Raw genomic sequence first — 25,215 nt, 5'->3', positions numbered from 1 at the left:
GCTGTTTCCAGATTTGTTTGTCCTTCCATTCTTAGCGTGCTTCTAAGGTGTCATGATGTGATACACAGGCTATATATTGTGTTCTCTGAGGCATAGTTACAGTATTCTTGGTACCTACCAGCTTGGTCCCTGAAAATAACTAGGAAAAGCTGAAGGAAATGTGCTTTGCATTCTTACACTGTGGCCTCAGTTATATCACAAGGGGAAAAAGTGAGCTGCTTTCTATATTATATATGAAAAATGGAAATCTGCTTCAAATTCTGCTGCCACTTTGTTTTGAACATAAGCATGCAACAAGTTTAAAAACCCTGAAGTCTCAGGCAGATCAAAAGGAGGAATGTGGGCTCATCAATTGAAAAATGAACTGGGCTGCTGCCTGCTCACGATGAACTTTCAACCGCCTTTTTCATAATTGTTCTGTGAACTTGTTGGAACAGTTCTCTTTAGAAGGGGAAAAAAAAAAGCCCTCCTGACTGTTGTCTGCACTGTACATACCTTCATACACCTACCTATTCATTTGTCTTGTATGGCAATAAATCAATAGGCAGAAATGGGAAGTGAAGTGGAATCTTTGAGGTGAGGCACTGCCACTTCACGAGGGATCATGTTCATTACTTTCAGATTAAGGCCCTTTATATGGTTTTGGCATCATGCTGAACCTGTATTTTTTTAACTACTACTTGAGAATCATTTTATGGTGTCTCTTTTTTCCTGTCAGGCTACCCAGTGGTGCTGGTTTTCCAGCAAAACCCCCCTCCATGTAGGAGATCTTAATATGAGGGTATGTTTAATTACCTGATTTTAAAAAAAATCCAAGTGATCCTTAATTTGGATATTGACATTCTGCAGACCTTAGGGTTCTTCTCTTTTGTCAGAAGAGGCAGATGTACCTTCAAAAACAAAATTTTCCCAATTTCTTGCAGATACCTTTCATAACATCTATCAGAAAGAAAACTGTCTGCTTCAGATGTATACATCTGAAGTCACTTCTCTTTCCTTGCACTTTTCCTTTGTCCTCCATTTGTTAGGTTTTCCATCATCTTGGTTAGTTCCAGACTCAGCTCCTCTACTAAGGTTGTCAACAGCAGGCTCCTTGGCCCATATTGTTCAGCAAGAGTACAATCAGAAGTGATTGTTGTAGCAGAAATATTGTCATTTTCCAGTTCTGGCTTAACACGGTGCTTTTTTTTATGCAAGGATTCATATGTGAGCTCAGTATCTTTGGTTCTCGTTCCTTCTCACCAGTTACACAGAAAATGTAAATTTAACCCCTTCCCCTCCTCTTCACTAGCAAACTTACATGATGCTCATTTGGTGTGTGTGCACACAAAGGTAGATTATTTGGTGAGGTTTTTTGCCTTGGGCGTTCACGGTATTCCTTAATAGCTTGAACTACTTGAATCAGCCTGGATAAAAAGCCCTTATTCTGCTGTTAAGGAAGATACATTCATGAGACAGCAGTGCCTTTCTTCTTCTTCTGCTTACTCCATAAATTGAAATATGTTTTCGTAAACTTTGCTCAGTGACATCAGGCAGGACATTGCAGTGCAGGTGGCAAAATGCGATTGCCAAACACATTGGTTTACCAATGGACAAAGCTGGTCAATATGGCATCAGCTGTGATTTCTTTTTCTGCAAATAATCCTGTTGATGTAATGCTGAATCACACCCTCTGAGACTTAAAAAACTTGTTACAGTGCAGATTATTGGCAGAACGCTCTAATTCATTAGCTAGGGGATCCGATGTTCATGTAATTTGCAGAGTTATTTTAAGTCCATCTGTGGTGTATTGCTTGTATAACAGTGTTCTAGGTCCTTGAATTTGTTCCATCTCCTGCTTTTGTCCCGATTAGGTGTCTGTCTTGTTTGGGTTTAATTCTTCAAGGGCAAGGGCTTTTAATAAAAGTTTGAAAAGCTTTAAAAGAGCTGAAAGTGTCGCTGCTGTTTTTTGAAGTGATTGAGCTTAAAGGAGTCTTAACTGGTCAGCTTTGGGCTCTATAACAAAATTTAGCAAGCAATTTACAAAAAGTTATTTTCTGTTCTATAAAGAACTGCCAAACCGTGTGCCTTTGGCTGGGAAAGAAAGAACAGTATTCAGTGGAAAAGGCATAGGACCATTTTTCCTGTTTCCGTTGAAGAAATGGTAGCAAATGAAGTTCTAATACTTCTTTTTCTTTGTGCTTTTATTTCAGCCAAGACAACATCCTTTTATACTGCCTCCTATGCATGTCCAGTGTGGAGAACACTACACTGAAACACATAATTCACAAGGTACTTAGAGCGTAAATTTTTCCTTTAATGGACTTCCATTTTATGTGTATGCAAAGAAGCTCCTAACCCTTATGTCTAGATTTACAATACCATTGTGGTCAAATGGGAGCTGCTGCTGCAAGAGAACAAGCAATTTTATAGTTAATGATGCAGTAAGTCTTCTGTTTAAAGTCCAATTTCAGTTTTCAAATTTCTCTAAAATATCTGTGCATGATTATATGGACCTTAAACTTGGTATTCCAGCTCAGTGAGCTGAAAAAATAATTTCTAAAGGGAGTATGATGGCTGTACTCAAAGGCAGTGCCAGCTGGGGCCAGGGAGAGAAACCAAGTGAGGGAAAAGGATAAAGCAAATATCTTACTGTAGGACAAATCATAGCATCCTGTCCACGAAACGATATCTTTAGATAATCTTTTCTCCAACAATCTGCCTGCATTGTTAGCCTTACAAACATAAGGAGGGTTAACTATTTTTATGCCCATGTGTGACAAATAAATTCTTTAAGAGATTGTACCAGGTTACTTTGATCAAGTCTGGAAATGGAGCCTAGCCCTTAAACAACTTCAGTCTCACACCCTTAACTACCCCAGCTTCTGGAATATACGTAGCCAGGTCTGTTAGGTTAATGTTCTTTGCAGTTCATGAGAGGTACAGTTGAAGTGCTCTCACTAGCAGAGAAAGTCTCTGTCATACCTGATAGTGTTTTGGAGTTGTGGTGATCTGACTAATTTTAAGGTAGAATTTGATAAGTTTTAAGAGGAGACATTCACTATAGTTCCTTGCATACAGTAGACTTAATTTAGCAGCTACTACTGTTTACTTTGAAGGTGAGGCTCTGAAGGATATTCTCAATTTTAGAAGAATTGTCAAGTTCCCTTAGTTTTACCACAGACTTTGCTATATTGTCAAAGAACTATCCAATTTCAGAGTCTGGGGAGCTGTTACAAGATTTTCGGCATGGACAGTCTTGCAGTAAAGTTGTGATCCAGGATATGGTCTTTACTATTAGATTTCCTCACAAATATGCTATGCTTTTGCTAATAGTAAAGCACCTCTGTAGGGTGGTTTGCTGTTTGGTTTGGGTTTGGGGTTTTTTTGTGTTTTCTTTTGTTTTTTTCTCCTGAGCTTTGATTATCCAACTGATATCATACTTCAGATCCTCAAAACTGTTGATTGGTCAGAAGTAAGATTTCCAATTCCACAGTCCTCTGCTACTTTGAATCACAGACAGCAGTGTATCAACAGAAAAGATAAGAGAACTTTTTAGGTTAACCATATTCTAGCAGCACTGGATTTTTAAGGTGTCAGCAGCAGTGAACCCTTCCAGAATGCTGAGGTAGGAGATGCCCCTTTATTATTCCCTGCCACCTCAGGCAAAAACGCTTCCTCTCTTTCCCCTTTCATGTCTCCCACAAGGATCTGAACTACCGTATTTTGCTGTTGTGAGGTTTACCTTAGTAGCTTTGTTTTAGTTATATTTCAATGACTCAAGACCACATGCTTCCTGCACTTGTACACTAAGCTGTCTCTGTATTCACTAGTGCAGACTGCATTTGAAGTTTTGTTAAGATTGAATGAGTCCTTGTATTTTAAAATTGTCAACGTTTATATCTCTGCTCTATACAGATAGCATTTTTCATGGAAATGAAGAAACCTTCTACTGTAGGTCTCAGACCAGTTTGGATAGGTGTCCAATGGACTTCAGCTACTTGAATGGTAATGGACCCAATGGGAGCGTATGCAGTGCCCACAGCATGAACTCCCTCAATCGCTCACAGAACTTCATCCAGGCATCTCCAATGTCCTCAAATCTGAGCATCCCTGGAAGTGACATCATGAGAGCAGACTATATCCCCAGCCACAGACATAGTGCAATCATAGTACCATCTTACCGACCAACTCCAGACTATGAAACCGTCATGAGGCAAATGAAGAGGGGGGTAATCCAGATGGATAGCCAAAGTCAGTCTTTGCGGAATCTCAATATTGGAAACACACATGCTTATAACCAGCCAGAAGACCTAGTTTACAGTCAGCCTGAGATTCGAGAGAGACATCCTTACACAATTACATATGGGCCCCAGGGTGGTGGCTATAACAAGCCTGTTGCCCCGTCTGAACAAATGAACCCTAATAATGCTGCTCAAAATAAAGCAGCAGCCAGCGCCATATCCCACACTGTCAGCACCCCAGAACTGGCCAACATGCAGCTGCAGAGCAGCCAGAGTTACAACACTGCTCACATGTTAAAGAACTATCTCTTCAGACCCCCACCTCCATACCCACGCCCACGTCCTGCCACGAGCACACCGGACCTGGCAAGCCACCGGCACAAGTATGTCAGCGGGAGCAGCCCTGACCTGGTCACTCGTAAAGTCCAGCTCTCAGTAAAAACCTTCCAAGAGGACAGCTCGCCGGTTGTCCGCCAGTCGCTGCAGGAGGTCAGCGAGCCCCTCATGGCGGTGAAGCACCATGCAGCGGTGAACAAGCGCCACAGTTTGGAGGTCATCAGCAACATGGTGCGTGGTATAGAAGCCATGGCACTAAAAACTTTAAACGCCCCTCTGCCACGCAGGAACACTTTGCGGGAGCAGGTGCAGCCGGAAGAATCAGTTCAGATGGGGCACGAAGTTCAGCAAGTTCCTCATTATCATCACAAAAAGACATTTTCTGATGCCACAATGCTGATACACAGCAGTGAAAGTGAAGACGAAGAAGAAACCCAAGAATCTGTGTCACAGATAACAGCCCTCCATGAGAACATGGAGTACAGTGCCCAGCTGCAAGCTGCCTTGGCTAGAATACCAAATAAACCTCCTCCGGAGTATCCTGGGCCTCGTAAAAGTGTCAGCAATGGAGCCCTGAGGCAGGACCACGTTAGCATTTCTGTGGCTGTAGCCAAGGCCAAGGCCATGAGGCCGGGGCCTTCCAAAGCCATCAGTGTGTCTCGAACTGATCAAGTGGCAATAAATGGGTCGTCACTTGGGCCCTCTATCTCAGAGCCGGACCTCACCAGTGTGAAGGAGCGGGTCAAGAAAGAACCAGTCAAGGAAAGGCCTGTGTCTGAAATGTTTTCTATTGAGGACAGCATTATAGAAAGAGAAATCATGATGAGGGTAAGTGCCTTCCTCTGTTGCGATGGCTTCTTGGAAATTAGTAGTCATACAGGTCAATTTCCATACCAGAAAACTGTTGGGTAGGTAAACTGTGGGGAATGTGTGGGTGTAAAGTTGTGGATTTGCTTATAGTTGGGAAATGTGATATTAAGCGCAAGGTACAATTTGTTTTTGTGGGTCTGTATGGCCACTAAAGGGGCTGATCCCATGCACTGCTGTTGGGCTTGTCTGTTTCTTCAGCTGTGGCTCTTTGGCTGCTGGCCAGGTCTGTGTCTGACCCAGCTGAGGATGCCACCACCCTGGCAGCAGTGCCGGCTTGAAGTGGGTGGCAGGGCATGGAGCTGGTGGTGAGGGGGCTGACAGCAAAGCCCCCCTTGATGCCTGCTGCCCCTCTGTCTGCACGCCTCTCCAGCCCCCATGGATTTGAGGGCAGGGAGAGTCTGAAATGTGTTTGCCGAGATGGGTGGAAAGTTTGGTTTCAGCACTAGCATTTTATTCCTTCTTTGCAAGGATGTCAAGTTAAGTATCACATAACATAGTGGGAACTCTTGATTTTCTTCGAATGATCTTTAATTTCTTTCCTGCCACTTTATGTAACATAGTTATCTAAATAAAACCCAAGTAGCTCTAGGATATGGATTGTTGGTTTTGCCAGTAACCGAGGAACCAGATATCTAAATACGGAAGCAGCAGATGTAGAGGCTGTGTAGCTGAGCATCTGGACTGTTTATTTTTTAAAAAATGCATTCAAGTATGAGAAATAGGGTTCTGTTAAAACTGCAATGAATTTAAAATAAAAAGTATTTAAAGTTTTCAGTGCCCCTGTGAGCAATGACAGAAATATGAGGGGTGCTTATCACTTAGTGACTTACACATGTACTTGACGTAGTGCTGTGGAGGAGTACAACTGCAGTCACAGAAAGAAAAGTGTATGCTGTAGTTCTTGTTTTCAGAATTGAGGTCTGAAACAAATTAATGAAGTATCTAAATGGTCTAGAGCAGAAAAGAGTTTGTAATGTACTAGATCAATAACTAGTTAGATTTAAAATACTACTGCATATTCAAAGAAATTTTCTAAACATATTCATTGTTGTTCTTGTTTATTGGGGATCCTTACACTGATGTAATTGTTAGGAATCAAACCTGAGCTACTAAGTTGCAACGTGGAGTCTGAATTTACTCCTTGTCAACTCCTAAACTCTAAATCTGAAATAGATACTTGACTATAAAACATGACTTTTTGTGAATTAATAGACATTGGTATAACAATGAATATATATATATATATGCATTTTTTTGATCTTCTGAGGAAAGAAAAAATATTGAAATGCAGGAACCTACAGGAGTTTAGGATGGAAATGAAGGTGAGAAGAGAGCTTGGATGTTGTTTGAATATTCTTCTTCTGCAATAACCATTCAGATGCTTTGGTCAAAAAGTGCTTTTTTGTTTTTGTTTTGAAAGTAAAGGGGTAGTCTTAGCATTAGGCTTTTAAGGTGGTTTCAGCCTAGATGAGGAATCTTAACATGTGCAGACCTTCCTTTTGTCATGGGAATCAAGTGTTATATTAATGGTAATTTGATGACCTTGATCTGTTAAACGCAGACTTTTTTACCTTGATCTGTTAAACGCAGACTTTTTTTCTCTTTCACCTTTGAAGTAGTAAAAATAATAAAATCCCCAAACAAAGAAAAAATTCCTGCATTTTCCTGCTTTCTGAAAGTACGAAAAGAAAGCAGAGAGTGAGTTTGGATTTTTATTCTGCTTATTTGTTTGTATTTTGCTTAGTGCTCTGGAGGAACCCAGTGGTGAGGAAAAAGCTCACAAGCTTTTGAAAAATCAAGTCATTTACATATGTCTGAGGGCATTCAGGTTCAATAGTATGTTTCTAGGAGCTGAGCTTCGCTTGTCTGGTGACCACAGCTTCCATATGTGTGCCCCGAACCAGGCATCTCTTGTACTTATCTCTCCTTCCAAATCCAGCAGAAAGAACTGTTAAGGAAATAGAATAAAATGTTCTTAATTTGGGTACTTCTGCAGATGCTCTGTCTCTTTTGATGCTTCAGCTCCCAGTGGCATAAGGAGGGGGCAGCAGGATGAATTTAAAATTCATGCTCTGGTTCTCCATGTCATAGCATAATATGATGCATGAATATGATAAACAATATCCCTCCCTGGCTGCTGTTATATTCGGTTTCTGGGACATGTGAGCTCAGTTTTTAGTGCAAAATATATCATGGGTGCTGTGTGAATCACCATAACAGCTGACTGCATCAGAAGACTTCTCATTTTAAGTATTACCATCACAGAAGAGAAACAATGGCCTGTGTTTTACTGTTTGATATAATAGATTGAAATTATTGCTTTTAAGAGATGCTCCAAGCATCTTGGCTTTGGTAGTGCTACTTTAACATAACAGAGTGATGCTTTGTGTGTCCTGCATTCAGAATAATGTCTGTAGGAAAATGCTCGAGATTGTATTTGTATGTCTTTTGATGGCATGTAAACTGCATTACATGCTGGGATTGCTTCTTTGAAATTAAAATTCTGCGCTCATGTAGGAGCAGGCCTTTGAGGAATAAGAGGAAGAATAGAGGTTGTATTTGAATTTACGATGCTAATGGTGATCATCTGCATTCCTTGGCCAGAGAGTTGCAGATTTTGGAGATTAAAAAAACATTCCAGCATTTTACTGGCATTATAAATAATCACACAGAGATGAAAACGTGCCTTTTCTTGCCAAAAGAATCTAGAAAAGCAGAAGATGGCAGGCCTGGAGGCCCAGAAGAGGCCCTTGATGTTGGCAGCACTGAACGGACTCTCAGTTGCTAGGGTTCCAGTGCCGGAGGACAGCCAGGATGAAGTCGCCAAGGTGCCAATGGATGAGAGGGTAAGATGGAGGCTCATGAAATGTTGCTCATTCTTTTTGTTCCCAAGAGCATGAAGTTTCTAAAATACAAAAATTTGATTTAAAATGTGAAAAAAAGTTTCTCTTTAAAGTATTCAGAGACACTAATGCAAAAGGTCTGTGGTAAAAACCGGCATGTTTTTGGATGCAGGCAAAGCATTCAATGTTTTGAACACTTACTGAAGGCAGTGAGAATGGAGGCTGTTCTCTGTTTCATCTGACTGTACAATGTGTACACGATCAAACTGTAAATCTAACACTTTGCACATTTTTCACATGATCAGGTGAAGTTCTACAGTCCCCTAGATACGGTCTTCCATCTTCTGATATAACTAAGGAGTTCAATCAATTTCTCTAATGGGATTAAATTTCAAGGGAAAAACAAAAAGGTTGTTTGCCTCCTGATGTTTGCACACACAGATGTTCCATGAATATGGAATTTTGGAAGTTAAAAACAGTTGCTGCCATTAAGATTTGAGAAACATATTTGCAAAGAATCTTCCTGGTTTTCTGCATAGAAATTTGCAGCCTTGTGTTGTCTGGTACGCAAACCGCAGCACTTAACCTCTGTGTGTACATATTTGGGGTTGTGTTCAACCACAGACATTGCATGCTTGCAAGTTAGGGAGTATTTTGAAAATGTGAGCCACATCACACTTCTCACAGTATGATCTTCTTCCTGAAAAAATAATTTTAAAATATTTTTACAAGTATCTATTATGTTGAAATCACACATTCATACTGAAATCTGAAATTCTTACTGAACCAAGATTGTATTTGGCGCAGACTTGCTTTTTATGCTATCTGTGTTCAAAATTGTGGAGGTGGAATGTAAAACTGTAAAATTGGCTTGTGGTTTCATTCAGTAGAAATAAGTGTGTCATATTTCCTCAGATAACTGCAAAAAGAAGCAAGTGAGATAATGCTATGGCTGTATATTGGAATTCAAAGAATGGATGGATGGGTCTAGCGGTTAATCTGCTTCCCAGAAGAATTAATGTATCGATGTTCCTTTCTGTTAAATCTTAGTGCAAAATCTTGAGAAGGAAGTTGGAAGAGGGCATGGTGTTTACAGAATACGAGCAGATTCCAAAGAAAAAGGCAGATGGGATCTTCACCACTGCTGCCTTGCCTGAAAACACTGAGCGCAATCGCATCAGGGAGGTCATTCCTTACGAGGAAAACCGAGTAGAGCTGGTGCCGACCAAAGAAAATAATACAGGCTACATCAATGCTTCACACATAAAGGTAAAAGCTTTCTCGAATTTTGCTTTGCAAATGGAGGTATGCTAAAGCTTTGTTTGAATTTCTGGATGCACAGCAGCATTTTCTGTAACTCTGGAGCTTCTGAAAAGGTAACCTGGTCAGAATGCATCATTGTACCCGTGTGTCAGCATGGGCGTCTCTAAGGTCCCCTCTCAACGAACATTGTTGGTTTAACTGCTGAAGACTCGGGTGTCATTTTAGAGAGGCGTCCTTGCTTTTTTTATGCCCATCTCTGCCAGCTGGTTGGGGAATATCTCTTGGTTAATGTAGAAAGAGATGCCATGTTGTTTAAGCCTCAGGAAAATGCATTAGATCAGCCCCAATACCTGCAGTGTAATATGATTGTCATGGCCCTGCACCTGATAAAATGAGAAGTCAGTATGTGTTCTGAATTATCAGTCCCAAAAGTCTTGCAGGCCACTGGGGGATTACAACAGCTCATGCAGAATGAGTCCCTACAGCTGACTGGTGCACCCTGGAAAGAATACTGCACAAGCTTTGATTGAATCTTTTTAAATTTACTAGCATACAGGACGTGATTTTTAAAAATCAGAACTGTAGCTCCATGTATGCAGTACCATGCCCAAAGGAAAGGGATATCGTTATGAGTAATGCATATTCATATAGATACTGAAATTATATATACAAAAAACTTATTCATTCCTTTTATGCTGAGAGTTGACTAATTTTAAAAGAAATTTTTTCAAGTATGCATTGACCTTACTAATAAGTTCCCTGTATCTCTGACTGGAAACTGCATTGAACTTCCATGTTTCAAATTATGTTTTTAACAAGAAATTTCAGATTTCATGTTAATTCAAAGTAGAAATACTTTAAGGTATGATCTGACTGTTACTTGCAAACATGGCCAGTTTTAACAGTGAGCTGTGCTGCAGTGACTGCAGATGCTTGTTTTCTCTTAAGCTTCCAGCACTATTCTCAAAGTCCTCTGCTGGCTTTTTCTGTACCATGAGAGAAGTAACAGCAGTCCTCTGCCTCACATGACAGATTCTCGTGTTGTTAAAGAGGGTTGTCTGCTTTTTCTCATTGTCAAAATTCAAATTAAAAAGAAATAATTCAAAAATAATGAATAAAACATCCTGTTAAATTAATATTTTCCTTGAGTAAAAGCCTTTTAAAAGTTCCAAGACACTTGCTGGCCTTGGTTGTGATTTACAGTATTAAATCCTGGTGATACAAAACAATTTCTGAACCAGGATCCTAGGAGTTTATCACTTTTCTGCATAGCCTGGTAGGTAGCAGATACTGAGTTTTTGCATAATCAGATGTTGCTATGATGGTGGATTTCTGAGCCCAAAATTTTTCACCTACTTTATAGGAGGCCAAAAAAAAAAAAAAGTATTCCTTAATTATGCCCACAAAGCAGTACTAGTCAGAAAAGAGTTTTCCCTGGCTAGTTTTGAGTCCACACTTTACCTGATGTGTTGGACACACACACCTCTCGCATCCATAGAGCACCCAGAAACAGGCAGTGATGTTCTGATGCCTGACAGAGGGCCTTGGCAGTATTTCCCTCTTGCACTCGTAGTGGTGCAAGCAGAAGCCAAGCAGATGTGCTTTTGCTCAGAAGGTGAAATCACATCTGTGAAATTTACCTCAGTAGCACAGTGTGTGTCTGTGTTTTCAGCCCAATATTTAATTTTTAATTTCCTGCAGTTAGGGCATTAGAATGCAGTAAACATTCCAGGCATCCCTTTCCCTTCGGACTATTTATGGTCCTTTCATACCATGTGCCAGGAGGCTGGATATTTGGACCAGAAGTAGACAAAGCAATAAGATCCATGCCTGGAGGATTCCAGCTCCCACTACCTCAGTCTGTGAGCCCCACAGTTTTACAATAATTCTGTGCTTATTTACCATTGATCATTGCTGTTAAAATATGAAGATCATCGTCTATACCAAAGAGAAAAAATGCAATTAAATTTATAGATTAAGCAAAAAAATTCTTAAGAGCACTTCATCTGACTGTTTGGTCGTGCCAGTATTAACTTAAAAAGCTCAGTAATGCTATGCCAGCACTCATGACTGCAGATGAGCAAGCACAAGGCCATGAGTCCAGGTGCAAGATGCTGCTTAGTGCTGGGCAGTTTATATTCACTCCCATCTAGTACAAGAACTTGAGGAGCCTACCTGCGTTGGTCTTGCAGCTTTTAACCATCATTCAAAAAAAAAAACCAAACCTGCACAGTATGAAATAAGAAAAGGAGCTGATGTACAGAGTCAAACAGTTTTCAATGAAGTGAAAAACTTATCATACAAAAACTGTTAGTTAGTTACCGGTGTAAAACCCCAAGCATCTCAACTTAATGAACAGTTGTTTGACTAACAAATAAACTAATTCTATTTCTGAAAATGTATTCAAAGACTTGTACCTCAAACACGTTATATGGTTCAACCTGTCAGAGTTATTGATTGTTCCTTGTAGCACTGTCTGCCAGGACCTTGATATTTATGGACATGTCAGCATTTCAGTTGTAAATCTTCTCTGGGATTTATAACTTACAAGAAGTGGCTCTGGGCTAATACACAGAATTAGGAGGCCTTATCCTGCGAAGGAAAAATTTTTCAACTCTCCAAAACAATTAGTTCATCTGGTTTTGCTGCTAAGCATATTTTTGAAATGATATGTAGTAGCTCTGAAAGCACTTTGGCTTTTTACCTAAAATGTTAAAAAAAATTTTATAAACCTTTCCTGGTGTATAGCAAACTATGTCATAAAATTATAATTTTTTATACACAAATGATTTTTTTTAACTGCACAAGTATAACTTTCTACCTCCATCAGTTAAATGAAGTAGTGTTTTACACTGGCTAACTCCAAGGTAATGCTGTGTCTGTTTAGGGCACTATATGATTTATAGTGTGTAAATCTGTGTGTTAGTGCTTTAAAAAGAATTTCATTACTCACCATCATGCAATACACAAATATTTCTGTAAGATGTGGTTGGTAAACCAGTTATATGTTGGGAAATAGATTTGCATGACTACAGCTTTAGATAATTTTAAATTTCTCATGGTATTTGAAAGCCATTTAATGCACTGGATTTACTGTATGGTCATTTGCAGCTTCTGAACAGAAAAACCCAAGATAAATGAGGAAGAGTAACTTGAAATGGAGCCTGTCTTGTTCTCCTCTATGGCTGGCAACAGGCCTGTTGAGCTCTGTTATGTACAGAGTGTGGGCATAGCTGTGTCCTCTAGGAACAGCTTGGCCGCATCTTCAACAGTGATCAGTGTAGTAAGAGTCTGTTTAATAAATTACTTTTTGTCTGAGTGGAAAATAATCGAGGGAGGTCCTAAACAACAGAGGCCTTTAGCTCGTCATGCACAATGTCATTTGCATTCTGCACTACCATGTGTTAATTTGCAAGCAGTGCGATGCCTTTTTAATGCACATATGCGCTTCCTCTGGTCCTCAGCTTTTCTTTCATCTTGGGTCTGTCACCAAGGCTGGGGATGTCAGTCAGTTGCTTGTTTGTACTTAAGCCATATCAGAAACAGGGTCTCAAAAAAAATTTTTTTTTGCTGTTTTGTTTGTTTGGTTTGGGGTTTTTTTTGTGTATGATCCAGACAGAGTGGCAAGAAAGATAGATGGCATTTAGGTCAAAGCTTTATATTTATGGGCATCGAGACTGGATGTGGAAGCACCAAAGATTAAGTTTTGTCAGATTTGATCTAATCAAAAGGATGATTTTTGTTGAAAATTTTGAACAAAAGCAGAAAAACAAAGAAGTAAAGATTTCATTATAGTCTCTCTTGTTTAAAAGGTGGTTCTGGCACAGGTGCTGCTGAGAATTTGGGCACTGACTGGTTGGGGTTTTTTCCTTTCTCCCAGGTTACTGTAGGTGGAGAGGAATGGCACTACATTGCTACCCAAGGACCTCTGCCACACACATGCCATGACTTCTGGCAGATGGTGTGGGAACAGGGAGTGAATGTTATAGCCATGGTCACAGCTGAAGAGGTACGTGAAATCACAGCATACAGTTCTTCCTGATGTGAGCAAATCTCCTGTTATCATTGCTTCCCACTCCAGTAACCTGTTTTTTCTATCAACATCCCTTTTTCCTATAACTCTGTTTGAACATATGCCTGTACTTCTCTCATACTATACTTTGTAGCATTCTGATACTCAGTTTGGCAAGTGCTAAAGCAAACAAGCAAAAGCCCCCCTTGCCCCTGCTTTAGCCAAGCCAAACAAAGATGTTTCCACTGGAATGTGAGAGCACTGAACTGCTCTTGGTTAAAATGACACAGAGTTCCACACCATCCAAGGCCAGTTCTGCATACTGTCACTCTTATCAGCCGAAAAGAGACCAGAAGCTGTTGTTTCCATAGAAGTGTCCATGTAAAAAAACCCAACAAAACAAACAACAAAAACAAACAAAAAAACCCCCACAACTTTTTTATTCTAATGCCAAGCAAAACAGTTATTTCTACTGTAATCCAAGAACTATGTGATATGTTATAAAAACTGACACACGTTGTTAACTAACACAGCTTTCAGCCTTATGCCTGGTTATTTTCAGCAAACACAGGGAGTAGCAGAGCACATCAAGTCACCGTCCAGTTCCCAAGGCTGATCAAGAGCAGATACTTAGAAGCTGCTGAAGAGAATCTCCCTTCATTTAAAGGAGAGGCTTCCCCAGGGGGAAAATATTTACCAAGGTGTTGCAGGCAGTAGCTGTATTTTGCCACAAGGCAGGAGGTTGTTCTTCAAAGCAGTTTTACACTTTCAAATATTACATGGCTGAGAGGTTTAAGTGTTAATGGATATTTTTCTTTACTTTGTGGGATGCTCCTTGCTCTTCCAGTAATTTGAAATAAGAATACTTGGCTTATCTTCAGTTTTATGTCCTCTGTTTACAGAGAATTATAATTGCAGGAACTAATGGCTTTTTGTTTTGTTTTGTTTTTAAGGAGGGAGGAAGAAGTAAGAGCCATCGTTATTGGCCTAAACTGGGCTCTAAGCACAGCTCAGCCACTTATGGGAAGTTCAAGGTGACAACAAAGTTCCGCACAGACTCTGGCTGCTTTGCAACTACTGGTCTGAAGGTCAAGCATCTTCTCTCTGGACAAGAGAGGACAGTGTGGCATTTGCAGTATACTGACTGGCCAGACCATGGGTGTCCAGAAGAAGTCCAAGGCTTTTTATGTAAGATTTCTTTATCTTGCATGATAAACTACATCTAGGAGAAGGTTGCTCACACTGAATTCAATTCACTGAACCCAGTTACACCTGGGATTGATATTAAATGGTTATTGCTGTGGCATATAAAGGCCTCAACTAGGTTGTACTTTGCTGCAATTTGGAGGAAAAAAGTGGGATTCAAGAGGTAGGAGCTAAGGTGATTAACAGGGGGAATAATTCAAGGCAGCAGCAGTGCCAAAGACTCAGGAAATTTTAAATAATAGGATACCTCTGCCGGCTGATCTGTCAGTGTAAGTTATCACCACTTCCCAGACACCTAATGAGTGTAGGAGGTACTAGGCTGCACACAAACGTGATTAGAGAGGTCCAGGTGAGAGAGGATCAGGTTTTAGTGAAATATGGTGCAGTTCCTCCAGTTTTTCTTGTTACAAAATAGCAGAGGCCTCTGACACACATGCATTAAGTTTGAACTTGATACCACTTTTCTAACCACATGTGATGCTCAAGGGCCTTCCCAATAACTTATGGTCCTAGTTCATGCATTTCTGAAAATACAGCCATTATATTAATCTGTAATGTGTGAATAACACTCCCCGCTTCTTAATAAGTAATGTATATTTCTATATTAAGTAATAGGAATTCAACCATTATTTAACTAAAGTGACGTATCTGGCACTATGGCAGAGAATCTTTAAATTAAATTAATACAGATTTCTTTAAATTAACATTGAAGGAGCCTGTACATGGTGTACTGACATGTTGATGATGCCTGCCCTCTTAGTTCCTGAAAGTTTTGCAGCTGCAGTGTAACTCTGTGGCAGCTAAGTCCCCTCTCAGGAAGGTCCTTTAGTTCTACTTCAATCTTGACACAGCTACAGTCCCTTAGTGGTCCATTCTCCTTTGCATGGTACAAGCTTGATGTAAATAGCATGTCCTTCTTTTCCCAGTTCTGTCACCAGGGCAAAAAAATAAAAAATGACATTTTGGCTTCAGGAGAGGAGTGCCAAGGGATATGTCTTTAAGGAAAAGCTATTGCCCAATTCCTAGTTTGTTCTGTACTTTGTTTCTCTTACCAACTCTTGTAGCTGTGGTTGGGCATGGCAGTAATTGGAACCTGATTGTCCCCATTTCCTCTCTCCCATTACTTGCCACCACTTACAGTCCCATTTCACTGTGCATTAAAATTCAGCTTTTCTGATGTTGGTAGGCCTCCAGCTGCATCCTTCCAGTGGTGAAAGGACAGCTTAGGCTGCAGTGCCATGACATCAAGAGTCAGTGCAAGAGAGTTCACCTCAGGTCTCACTTCCCACTCTGACTGCTGGGAAGCTAAGTAAGCTTCCAGTACTTAAGGTTCTCGGTGCAGTTTGACAGTAGAATGTGTTGTGTTGAACAAGGCTAGGACAGCCACACAGTGTAACTGTTCTAGAAATGGCTTCAGGGAAAACTAAGGCAGTGATCTCCCAGAAAGGCTCATAACTATTGAGAAACAAACCCTGAGCAGGTGGGTGAGATTCCATCTCAGTCTAGAAAGGAGAAGGAAGGGAGGAAACAGGGCAGATGGATGCTTGTTTCCCATCTGATGCTGGCTTTGACAGGCAGCAGTTTCAATAGGACTTAGCTGTTGTTTCAATCCCAGCCTGTTAATAGCAGGAATTGCTGTAAGTAATGTCTAGAATCATCTGCTTAGGGGACCTGGAGATTTGCAAGGGGGAAAACAGAATTTAATTTTTTAAAAGAACTATTTAATTTAAAGGAGCAGACTCCCAAGTAATAATTGACACCCAGCTGGTACTTGCTGGATGCAGTGCTGTTCCATGCACCCTGGCCAAAATAATTAGTATGTTGTAAAAAATGTAAATTATTGCCACTTAGGTAAAGAATGACTTTTCCACATTCTTTCACCCTTTCCCCCCTGTCGAATTTTATGTTTAGACATATAGATGTTGCAACCTTGCCTGCATTTTACCTTGCAGCTTACTTGGAGGAGATACAGTCGGTGCGTCGCCACACCAACAGCGTGCTGGACAGCAGCAACACCTGCAACCCTCCCATTGTGGTTCACTGCAGCGCAGGGGTAGGAAGGACTGGAGTAGTTATCCTGACAGAACTGATGATTGGGTGCTTGGAGCATAATGAAGTAAGTCAGCTTCTTTTGCAGGACAAACCCCTGACCCGAGCTCGTTCCTTGACTAACTAGCTACATTTCTGAGGTTAAAATTAAAAGGCATTGAAGTGCTTTCTTTCTCTGCTACCTTTGTGAGCAAGGTGAGAGCCTTAAATGTAACAGGCAGAGATTTCCCATGGAAGGTTACTTGTTGTAGTTTTCTGTTTAGTTGACATAATGCATTTTTTATTAGCATTATTTTAATGCATTCAAAATTAGGGTTTTCTTCTCTCTTTTAAAGATTTAGTCTAATTTATACCTGTATTTAATTAAAAGTCTAGAGACAGCATGTTTACAAGGAGTACCCGAAAGAGGCTAGAGAATAATGTCCTTGCTCTTTTAACTAAAGTTTTCTGCTCTCTAAATTTGCTCCTTAGAATTCTTCCCCTTTCTCATATGGACCTTAATCTCACATGGACTGAAACTTAACTATGGTTTAAGAATAACGTGTGTGTATGTATTCCAATGGGGAATAAGGCTTTAAGATTTGCAGACAATATGACGAGTAATACAGTCTGGAGTTAAGAATAAGATCACCAGTAGAGTAACCGTGTGTAGCAATTTGCTTTTCATCTATGTCACTGAGAAACTGTCTAGGAAGAACATCACATCTTAACTAACAACATGACACACAGTTTTCATGACAGCTATGGAAACCAGGGATTTCTCTTGCCAAAGAAAATGCTCTGTGAGAGAGCATTTGTAGAGATAGGAATGCAGCAAGAGTAACAAATAGACATATATCATCTGCCTCTCCCAGTAATCAGCCACTGGATGAGTTCAGGGAAGACTGAAGACTCCAGCAGCTCATCACTCTGTAGTTACAAGATGGCTAGAGATCTTGGGCTCAGGTCAGCGGACAGACAAGCCTCCTCCAACTCTGCTTGGGCCTCACTAGAGGTGACGCCGTCCTGTAGATCGATGTCACAACTGACACTTTTTTTCCTTTGCTTTTTGTTTGCGAGGGAGGTAGGAGGGTGAGGAAGGAAAAGAAGGAGGTGGCCTGGACAAGAAAGGGCCCACAGGTATGCGCTTTGGGAACTCAGCAGCCTTCCTGTGCTGACTGCTGCTCAGAAACTGCTCTCGTGTGGGGCGACGGCTCTGACTCTTGAGCCTGCTCACGCACTGGCACCTGGAAGTGACTGCTTCTGTTGTGCACACAGTAGCCATGAAATTTCTGCATGCCAAAGGAAAGCTGGAGAGTTTGAAGAGCTGTCCCTGAATTGCTTGTGACCATCAGTGTAGCTGTGTCTACTTTGTAGCAACCTCTGTATGTGCATGGAAACAAACATTAAGGGTTGTGTAACACTGTCTGCCACCTCGGTTTGTCTGTGGTTTACAGAAGTCACCCATTTGGGAAAGAGTAGCTGAGTAGCAACTGAAGATAAAGGCAGTACCTCAACATCTAAGCATGGGGGTGAGCCTTGACATCATTCATAAGAATTTTCATCAACTTCTCTAGGACCTGATGGTAGCGCTCAACAAGGATTTCTCTGATGTCCCTTAATTAAAGGATTCTTTTGTCTTGATTAATAATGAAAATCATCATTAATATTAAATAAAATTTTCCTTAAGGGCTTCGTTGCTCTAGATTGTACTAAGTTAATGTTTTTGATTTGTTAAAACATAATTGAAAAAAAAAGATTAAAAATCCTAAAAGTATGCTTTTGGTTTGTGACAGATACTCTATTCTGCACAGAGGTGGTTCCTTTTCACTTGTTTATTTTGTAGTAGTATTAATTGGGTTTTTTTTCCTGAAATAAAATTACTTATCACTTAAAACATTTTAGTCTTAGGAATTGGTTGATTTCCTCAGAAGTGTCCTAGTAAGTAGAAGTATCAACATTTTTGCAATGAAGGAAAATGAGGAAGGAGTCTGAAAATCTTGATACAGACCATCTTGGAAAGTCTGCAGTAGTGCTGGAACAAAAACCAGAACCCTTGAGTCTGAGGTTTCAGGTTTGGGCAAAAAGCCGTGTCTAATCAAAATCTATACAGTCATTGTGGCTTCTGGGCAATGGCTGGTTGAGTCTAAAGCTGTGTATCTCATTGCAGGGATAGCATTTCAGTCACTGCTGCATAGCAAGTAAATGTCACATCATTACATCCTTGCTGCTGTAGACACGTAGTAGAGGAAAGTAATTGAGATGCTGCTCTATCAACTTTTAGTTCAGACTTGGCACTGGGACATTAACTCATGATTGCAACTGCAGCTTGTTTTCAAAGGGGAGGTCTTTTAGTTTGGGAGCCAGAAATGAGTGGCATTTTTGTTTGTTCTGTTTACAAGTGCCAGCTTAGCAAAGCATTATGTGCTTTTTTTTTTTTTTTTGACATGTACATCGTAATGAAGGTGAGTTTAAGGGACTCCTTACCTGGAGTCAAATGCTAAGTTGGCTATAAATAGTGAGGTTTAATAGACAGTATGGGGTTTTCTTTCATTTCTGAGAAGGTGAAGTCATCTCCATTTTGAGGAGGTGCACGGATCACTGTGGGTCCACTAAAAATCAATGAGCTGTCATGAACCAGACTGTCAAGAGAGAAATATGGTGTGCAGGTCGAAGCTGGCCTGCATTTTTGTTGCAGTTTTTCAGGTGAGATCAAGTTCCACATGACTCTGCTCAGCAAGGACCGTATGGCTTTTGTAAGCATCTGAGTCCACAGGGAGGCTTTCTCCAAGTTAGCCAAGTTAACTGAAAAGAGCTTACATTTTTCTTTGGACCCGTTTGATAATAATATGGCATTACTTATCACAAATTTTTACACTTGTTGACTCTCTAGAGATGTCCGTTTATAACAGCTTGTTGAGGTATGTGGCAGAATATTTGGCCTTGTTTTCAGAAAGTGATAGCCTATGAGTTAAGACTTGTTTACATGGAATGGACATTCTGGGTTTTATATATATGGACAGAAATGGATATGCAGCGTGACTTTTATTTTAAACTTTCCAGGAAACTTCCCATGTGTCTGGAAACAGATTCCATGCTCAGTTGGGCTTCCAAGGGTTAGCAGCAATCTAACTCAAACTTTCTAAGTTCCCTTTTGTGTTTCTGTAATGGCAAACTGGCACTACAAAGTGCAGCTTATGTTGTCTGATACGGTAGCTGTTCTTCAGTTTTGTATCTTGAACTGCTTAAGAGCTTCCTCAAAAACAGCATGAATTTTAGTGCTTACATTTACTGCTGCCATAGAAAATTTGTATCCCTCATCTTGGGTCATATTACACGCTGTTTGAATTTGAGCCTGGCAGGCTGAGCTTCATGGCTCAATGAATTCTGAAAAGCTGCTCATGTACCTGTTGTAACAGATAAAACACAATAGCATCACAGGTTTTTTGTTCCTTAAATGCCAGAGATCAATGATAGCACCTAATGAAATTTGCAGTGATTTTTAATGCTTTCATGGGCCTCTGTTTCACACAACTCATTTGGTTTTGAGTTCAGACCATTATAGGGTGCCTGTGCCCCAGTGTGCTCGATGGGGTTAGGGATGTACTTTCATAGTGAATCTCCTTATCTGTGCCTAATTACTGTACTTTAGTTCCTGCTGCAGAGCATTTTTCAGGGCACACAAGTGAATTTTGTTTGGATGAAACCAAGCTGGAAGATGCCTTCTTGGAGAACACCTAACATGTCCCAGCTGCTAGTGGATGTTCAGTAGATGGCAACAAACTGCTGCTGGGCTAAAGTCTGCAAAACACGTATTGTGGATACTGGGTCCTTGTTTCACTTTACAGAGTTATTTCTCCTGGAGTATTATTTGCTAACATAGACTTGGCTGTGGAAGGTCAGATGTTGGAGTTTCTGGATCTTTCGGTGACAATGAGTTCCCTTCTCTCTTAGTGAAAGGATCAGTATATTTGCCTACACTTTTAGTTTTGTCCAAGGAACCTTTGTTCTTATGACCCTGATGCCTCTTTGCCATTTGAAAAATCTCAATAATTCTTTGATTTAATGAACGTACATCCTTATTCTTTTTTTTTCCCTTTGCTTTACAGAAAATGGACGTTCCTGTGATGCTGAGACACCTGCGGGAGCAGAGAGTGTTTATGATCCAGACCATAGCCCAATACAAATTTGTTTATCAAGTGCTCATACAATTCCTGCAAAACTCTAGACTTATTTAATCTTTTCAAACATCCCAGACCCAGCTTTGTGGATCTGACTGAACCTTACTGATGTGCAAGGAGAACTGCCTTGACAACACTGTGTGCATATATTGCACTTTTTAAAGTTGTCTCGAAAGTAAGGAATGATTGTTCTTTACTAGTCTCCCATGGATTATTTTATACAAGATATAATTTATTTTTCTTGGAATAACTTTTGAATTACTTTAATAACTCATAAATCTTATAATGACCTTCAAAGTGAACCACATTTGACATGACTGGTCTGCATTGTAACGTGCCCATAAAGGAGAGCAATCCTTTGTAAAGGTAGTTTACTAGCTTTTATTTTGCTACACAGCTTCTGAAATGAACAGTTATTTGGCAGTGGGCTTTTTCTCGCGTGAGGACGTTCTGGACGGAGGTACGTGGCTTCCGTGGTAAAAACAAGACCTGCTGGATGTCAGCTACAGCTCTGTGTGAGTGGAAGCTGAGGGTACACAGCACTGAGACCTGAACTTCTGCACGTGCAGCCGGACACATTACAGAGGGCTCAAACACAGGACATTGTGAGGACAGAGAATTTTGGGTGCTAAACTGTTCAAATTCCACAAGAATTACAGTTTTAGATTAGTCCTTGAAAAAATCAATATTGGATCTTTTAAACGAGGCCTTTGCTGCTGTGTGCAGCCCTTGAAGGGATTCATAAGAAGCAGTGTAGGATGAAGTGCAGTGACCCACAACAGGCTGAAGTCAGTGAGTGAGTTTATTCAGTAATTGTGGTGGACGGAGAGTTGAACAGCATAGAATTTTCAACCAAATGCATCTGAAAAATATCAAATCAAGCACCTTCTCATGGATTACACTGAAAGTATTACTGCCTTGAGGCTCACCTCCTGTAGAAAAGGAATCTCATTTAAATTAGGCATCTCTGGTTGCCTTAGTTTTCATGTGTGAACTATCATCTGATGGCTAGAGAAAGGATCAGGCTGGAGAGGAGCCTGGGATGTCTCTGGTCCCAGCCCTGTTCACCTTACAGCTAACTTTAAACTTGGATAGGCTTGCCCAGGGTCACATCCAGTTTCAAAATTCTCAAGGGTGAAGATTTCATAGCCTCTCAGGGCACGTGATGCAATGCAGTTACTCTGTCATGGTGAAATTACCTTTCCTGGTATCCCTTTCCCAGATACTTTTAAATATTTTAGTCCTATTGTTGCTTTTCTGTTGCATCCCCACCTCCAAACCCTGGTCAATGTACAAGATCTAAGCCTGCAAGCACTCCTAATTTCAGCACTAAAGGGACTAAAATCAGTGGGAGCTTAAGCTCAGGTTCTGTACTAGAATGTTTCTTAAATTGCTTAAAACTGCACTGTGTTGGTTTGGATCTCTACAATACAAGCCTAACAAGGTGACAAAGATTCCAGTGAAGATTTCTAGCTTCCAATAAATGGAGATGAGTTATTTTTCTGTAATACCTTGACCATGTTCTTTTTAGGGATCAGCTGAGTTTTTAGTCAACTTCAGTTTTCCTCTAATTTCTTCTGCCACTGCCAACATATCTCGTTAAATTAGCAGCAACCATTTAAAGTCTTTTCAGCAGCATCTGCATGATAATTGCACAGAGATGCTTTATATCTGGGAAAAAAGCCAAGGAATAAACCTTGAAGCAAAGTGTATTAAATTAGTTATCTCGTTATAACTTTTTGAATAATTTCCTAATGATGAATTAAGTTTGAGCTCAGAGCTGTCAAGTCCCATTGCTCCACTTGGATATGAGAAGTAGAAAATCAGGAGGGAAAAGAATCTGTTCCTATGTCCTATTATTCAGCTGCTCTTGGCTGAAATGTGTACTTCTGCTTCTACAGGGAGCACAGGAAAGTTACTGCATAAGAGAGTATGAAGAGCTGTGTTTGAAGGGAAGAAAATTAAGTAAATGTTTTTAATGCAAAGATGCATCATAGTTGTCTTAGAAAAACATTAATTAGAAAAAGGCATCAAAAATCCTTTCCAAATTAATTCAGTGCCTATTAATGAGCCAAATAAATGGCCATGTAGCAAACAGTCATTTCTAATTAATTAGTAATGTGGCTGGTACGGTAGATAGAAGTCAATGTGACTCACTTTTTCCCTTTCATTGTCAAAGAATGGTAATTTTAAACTTTTCCTTTCATCTGACTTCAATGTATTTTTCCCTGCTAGATTTTATCTTGACTAGATCTGCTAATATCATAAGTGAATTGGGCTGGTGCATGTCTTCAGAGGTTCCTTTCCACCCCAGCTTGCAACTGACCCTCAGCATGCCGATGTTTTATGGTTGAAATGTGACACAGTTCTGTAAGGGAAAAAGTGAACCTTCTGACTTTGAACCTGCTGTAGTTTTATCAGGCCAAAATTGCTTGGGCAGTATTTCCTAACCTTTAGGGAGTGACAGGAAAATGCATTTTGCATCCAATTTTGTTAGTCACAGCAGGAACGAACACATGAGACTTAAAGCAACAGTGCTGTTTAGTTTCTGTCCCGCAGACTTTTAACAGCACAGTCCTTAAGGAGAAAAGGACAGTTTGGAGTTGCTGTATGTTGTGTTGCATGTTTTTTTAACATCAAAGCATGACACTGGTTTGAAACCAGTTTCATCCATGGAGTAAAGTCTGGACTGAAAAATCTCACAAAGATGCTTCAATGAATGGAACTGCACCTAACAAGTTTACCATAAGCTGTCTTCTCCCAGGGCACCCACATTGCAGTGTGGCATGTTTAGCCTATGTTCCCTCATTCTTTCTGAGACAGAACTTGCAGTGAATGAGTAAGTCTGGCTTGGGAATCCATTGTGTCTGTTTTCCTTTTTTATGCACTCTTCACGTGTATTTAACACGCTTTGCTTTTTTTCTTTAAATTGTTACCAATGATAGTATTGAGGTGCTGGCATCAATTTTTTGGTTAAGGTCCAACATTTCATGGCTACCATTGTTCAATCAGGGATGGGAGAGATGACAGCTGAGTTTGGACACTGCTCGGTGCTGTGGGTATCCTGTTTCTGTCCTCCATCGGACACGCTGGTGGATGGTGGACATTAACTGCTGAGGTCCTACTTGTTCCAGATCCTACGAAGGCCTGTTTTGGCATCTCTTGTCTTTGACTACCTGAGAAAAGATGAAGCTTGTTCCCACAAATATTTTCCTTTATAGTTATACAGGAACCCTAAATGCTCAGCCTCATCAGAAATACCTTTTCCCTAAATGAATTTCATCTGGCAGGAGACACATCTGTGAGAACTTATTCAACCTGTTGCTAACAGTCCTTGAAATATATTGAAGGACATTTCTGTTCCACTTATGTAAATCAGCTGCCTCAGCTACAAATATTATTAAATATTTGCATGATTTCAAAAGTTGTTTTTTTCTTTTTAAATTACTTCCATGTAAACAAACAAATGCAAATGGCAAAACACAGACTTACTCATTCTCTTCCAACTTAAGTGCTTCAATAGTTATGCTCACTGTAAGCCAGGACATTATTTTTTTGATCCAACATCTGCTTTGTCTGTGTAGTCCACAAGCAACTCTGAAATAAATGCTGATGGAGATCTTGTACTTGGATATAGCAAAAATCTATAGGAAAAATTCAGCAGCTACTGATGATGCTGCATTCTCAACAGCTGACTTCCCACCTGTCTCCTGGGAGGAGATGATGACTGAATTAGCTGTTGTCAGCCTTGCTAGCAGTTTGTGATCTGCAGCTCTCATGCATCACTGAGGGAGGTCTGAGTCAAATCTTGCTGCTTGTCTTTGTGGGAAAAAAAACGCTAGGGCAGCACCTACTGCAGGAAATAAAGGCTGCATCGTATTGCAGGAGCAAATACCTGAACTGACTGTGAAAGGAGGGACTGCATGAAAACAGCATTTGACCACTCTTTTACAAAAATGAATATAAATCTGCTGATGCATACTTAAAGTCATAAGGAGTTTGGGGATGGGTTTTTATGCCAGTAAGAGAGAGGCTGCAAGTCCAGAACCCCAAAGGCAATTGTCCCCAGCTCCCTCTTAGCCTTCTAGAGAGGTTTGCTTGTAGAATCTGGTGCTATGGGAACTACAGATGCCATATGAGTCTTTAGAGAGGAGGACACTATACATGCAGCTGTTTGCACGGATTGTGATTTGAGGAAGGGAACAACTGGCTGCTTGGGCTGCGGGGCAAATAACAGAAGATGGAGGTATTAA

At 40.4% G+C, this 25,215-nt stretch overlaps 1 protein-coding gene across 1 annotated transcript in view; it reads left to right on the top strand.

Annotated features, from left to right (window-relative positions):
* The window catches only part of PTPN14 (protein tyrosine phosphatase, non-receptor type 14), a 112,452-nt gene extending 88,429 nt beyond the window's left edge, over window positions 1–24,023 (top strand). Inside the window, exons 12-19 of the mRNA XM_027681751.1 lie at window positions 2,193–2,271; window positions 3,898–5,387; window positions 8,132–8,275; window positions 9,323–9,541; window positions 13,416–13,544; window positions 14,501–14,735; window positions 16,706–16,869; window positions 20,891–24,023. Of these exons, the coding sequence (XP_027537552.1) occupies window positions 2,193–2,271; window positions 3,898–5,387; window positions 8,132–8,275; window positions 9,323–9,541; window positions 13,416–13,544; window positions 14,501–14,735; window positions 16,706–16,869; window positions 20,891–21,019 (2,589 nt within the window). The 3' untranslated portion in view covers window positions 21,020–24,023. The remainder of the gene's footprint in view (window positions 1–2,192; window positions 2,272–3,897; window positions 5,388–8,131; window positions 8,276–9,322; window positions 9,542–13,415; window positions 13,545–14,500; window positions 14,736–16,705; window positions 16,870–20,890) is intronic.
* Window positions 24,024–25,215: the final 1,192 nt, after the last annotated feature.

The sequence above is a fragment of the Neopelma chrysocephalum genome, unplaced genomic scaffold (genome assembly GCF_003984885.1).
Source record: "Neopelma chrysocephalum unplaced genomic scaffold, ASM398488v2 Primary Assembly neopelma1_61b, whole genome shotgun sequence".
NCBI classification, from domain to species: Eukaryota; Metazoa; Chordata; class Aves; order Passeriformes; family Pipridae; genus Neopelma; species Neopelma chrysocephalum.
Note: the sequence above shows the minus strand (reverse complement) of the source record. Positions and strands in the feature narration are given on the sequence as shown.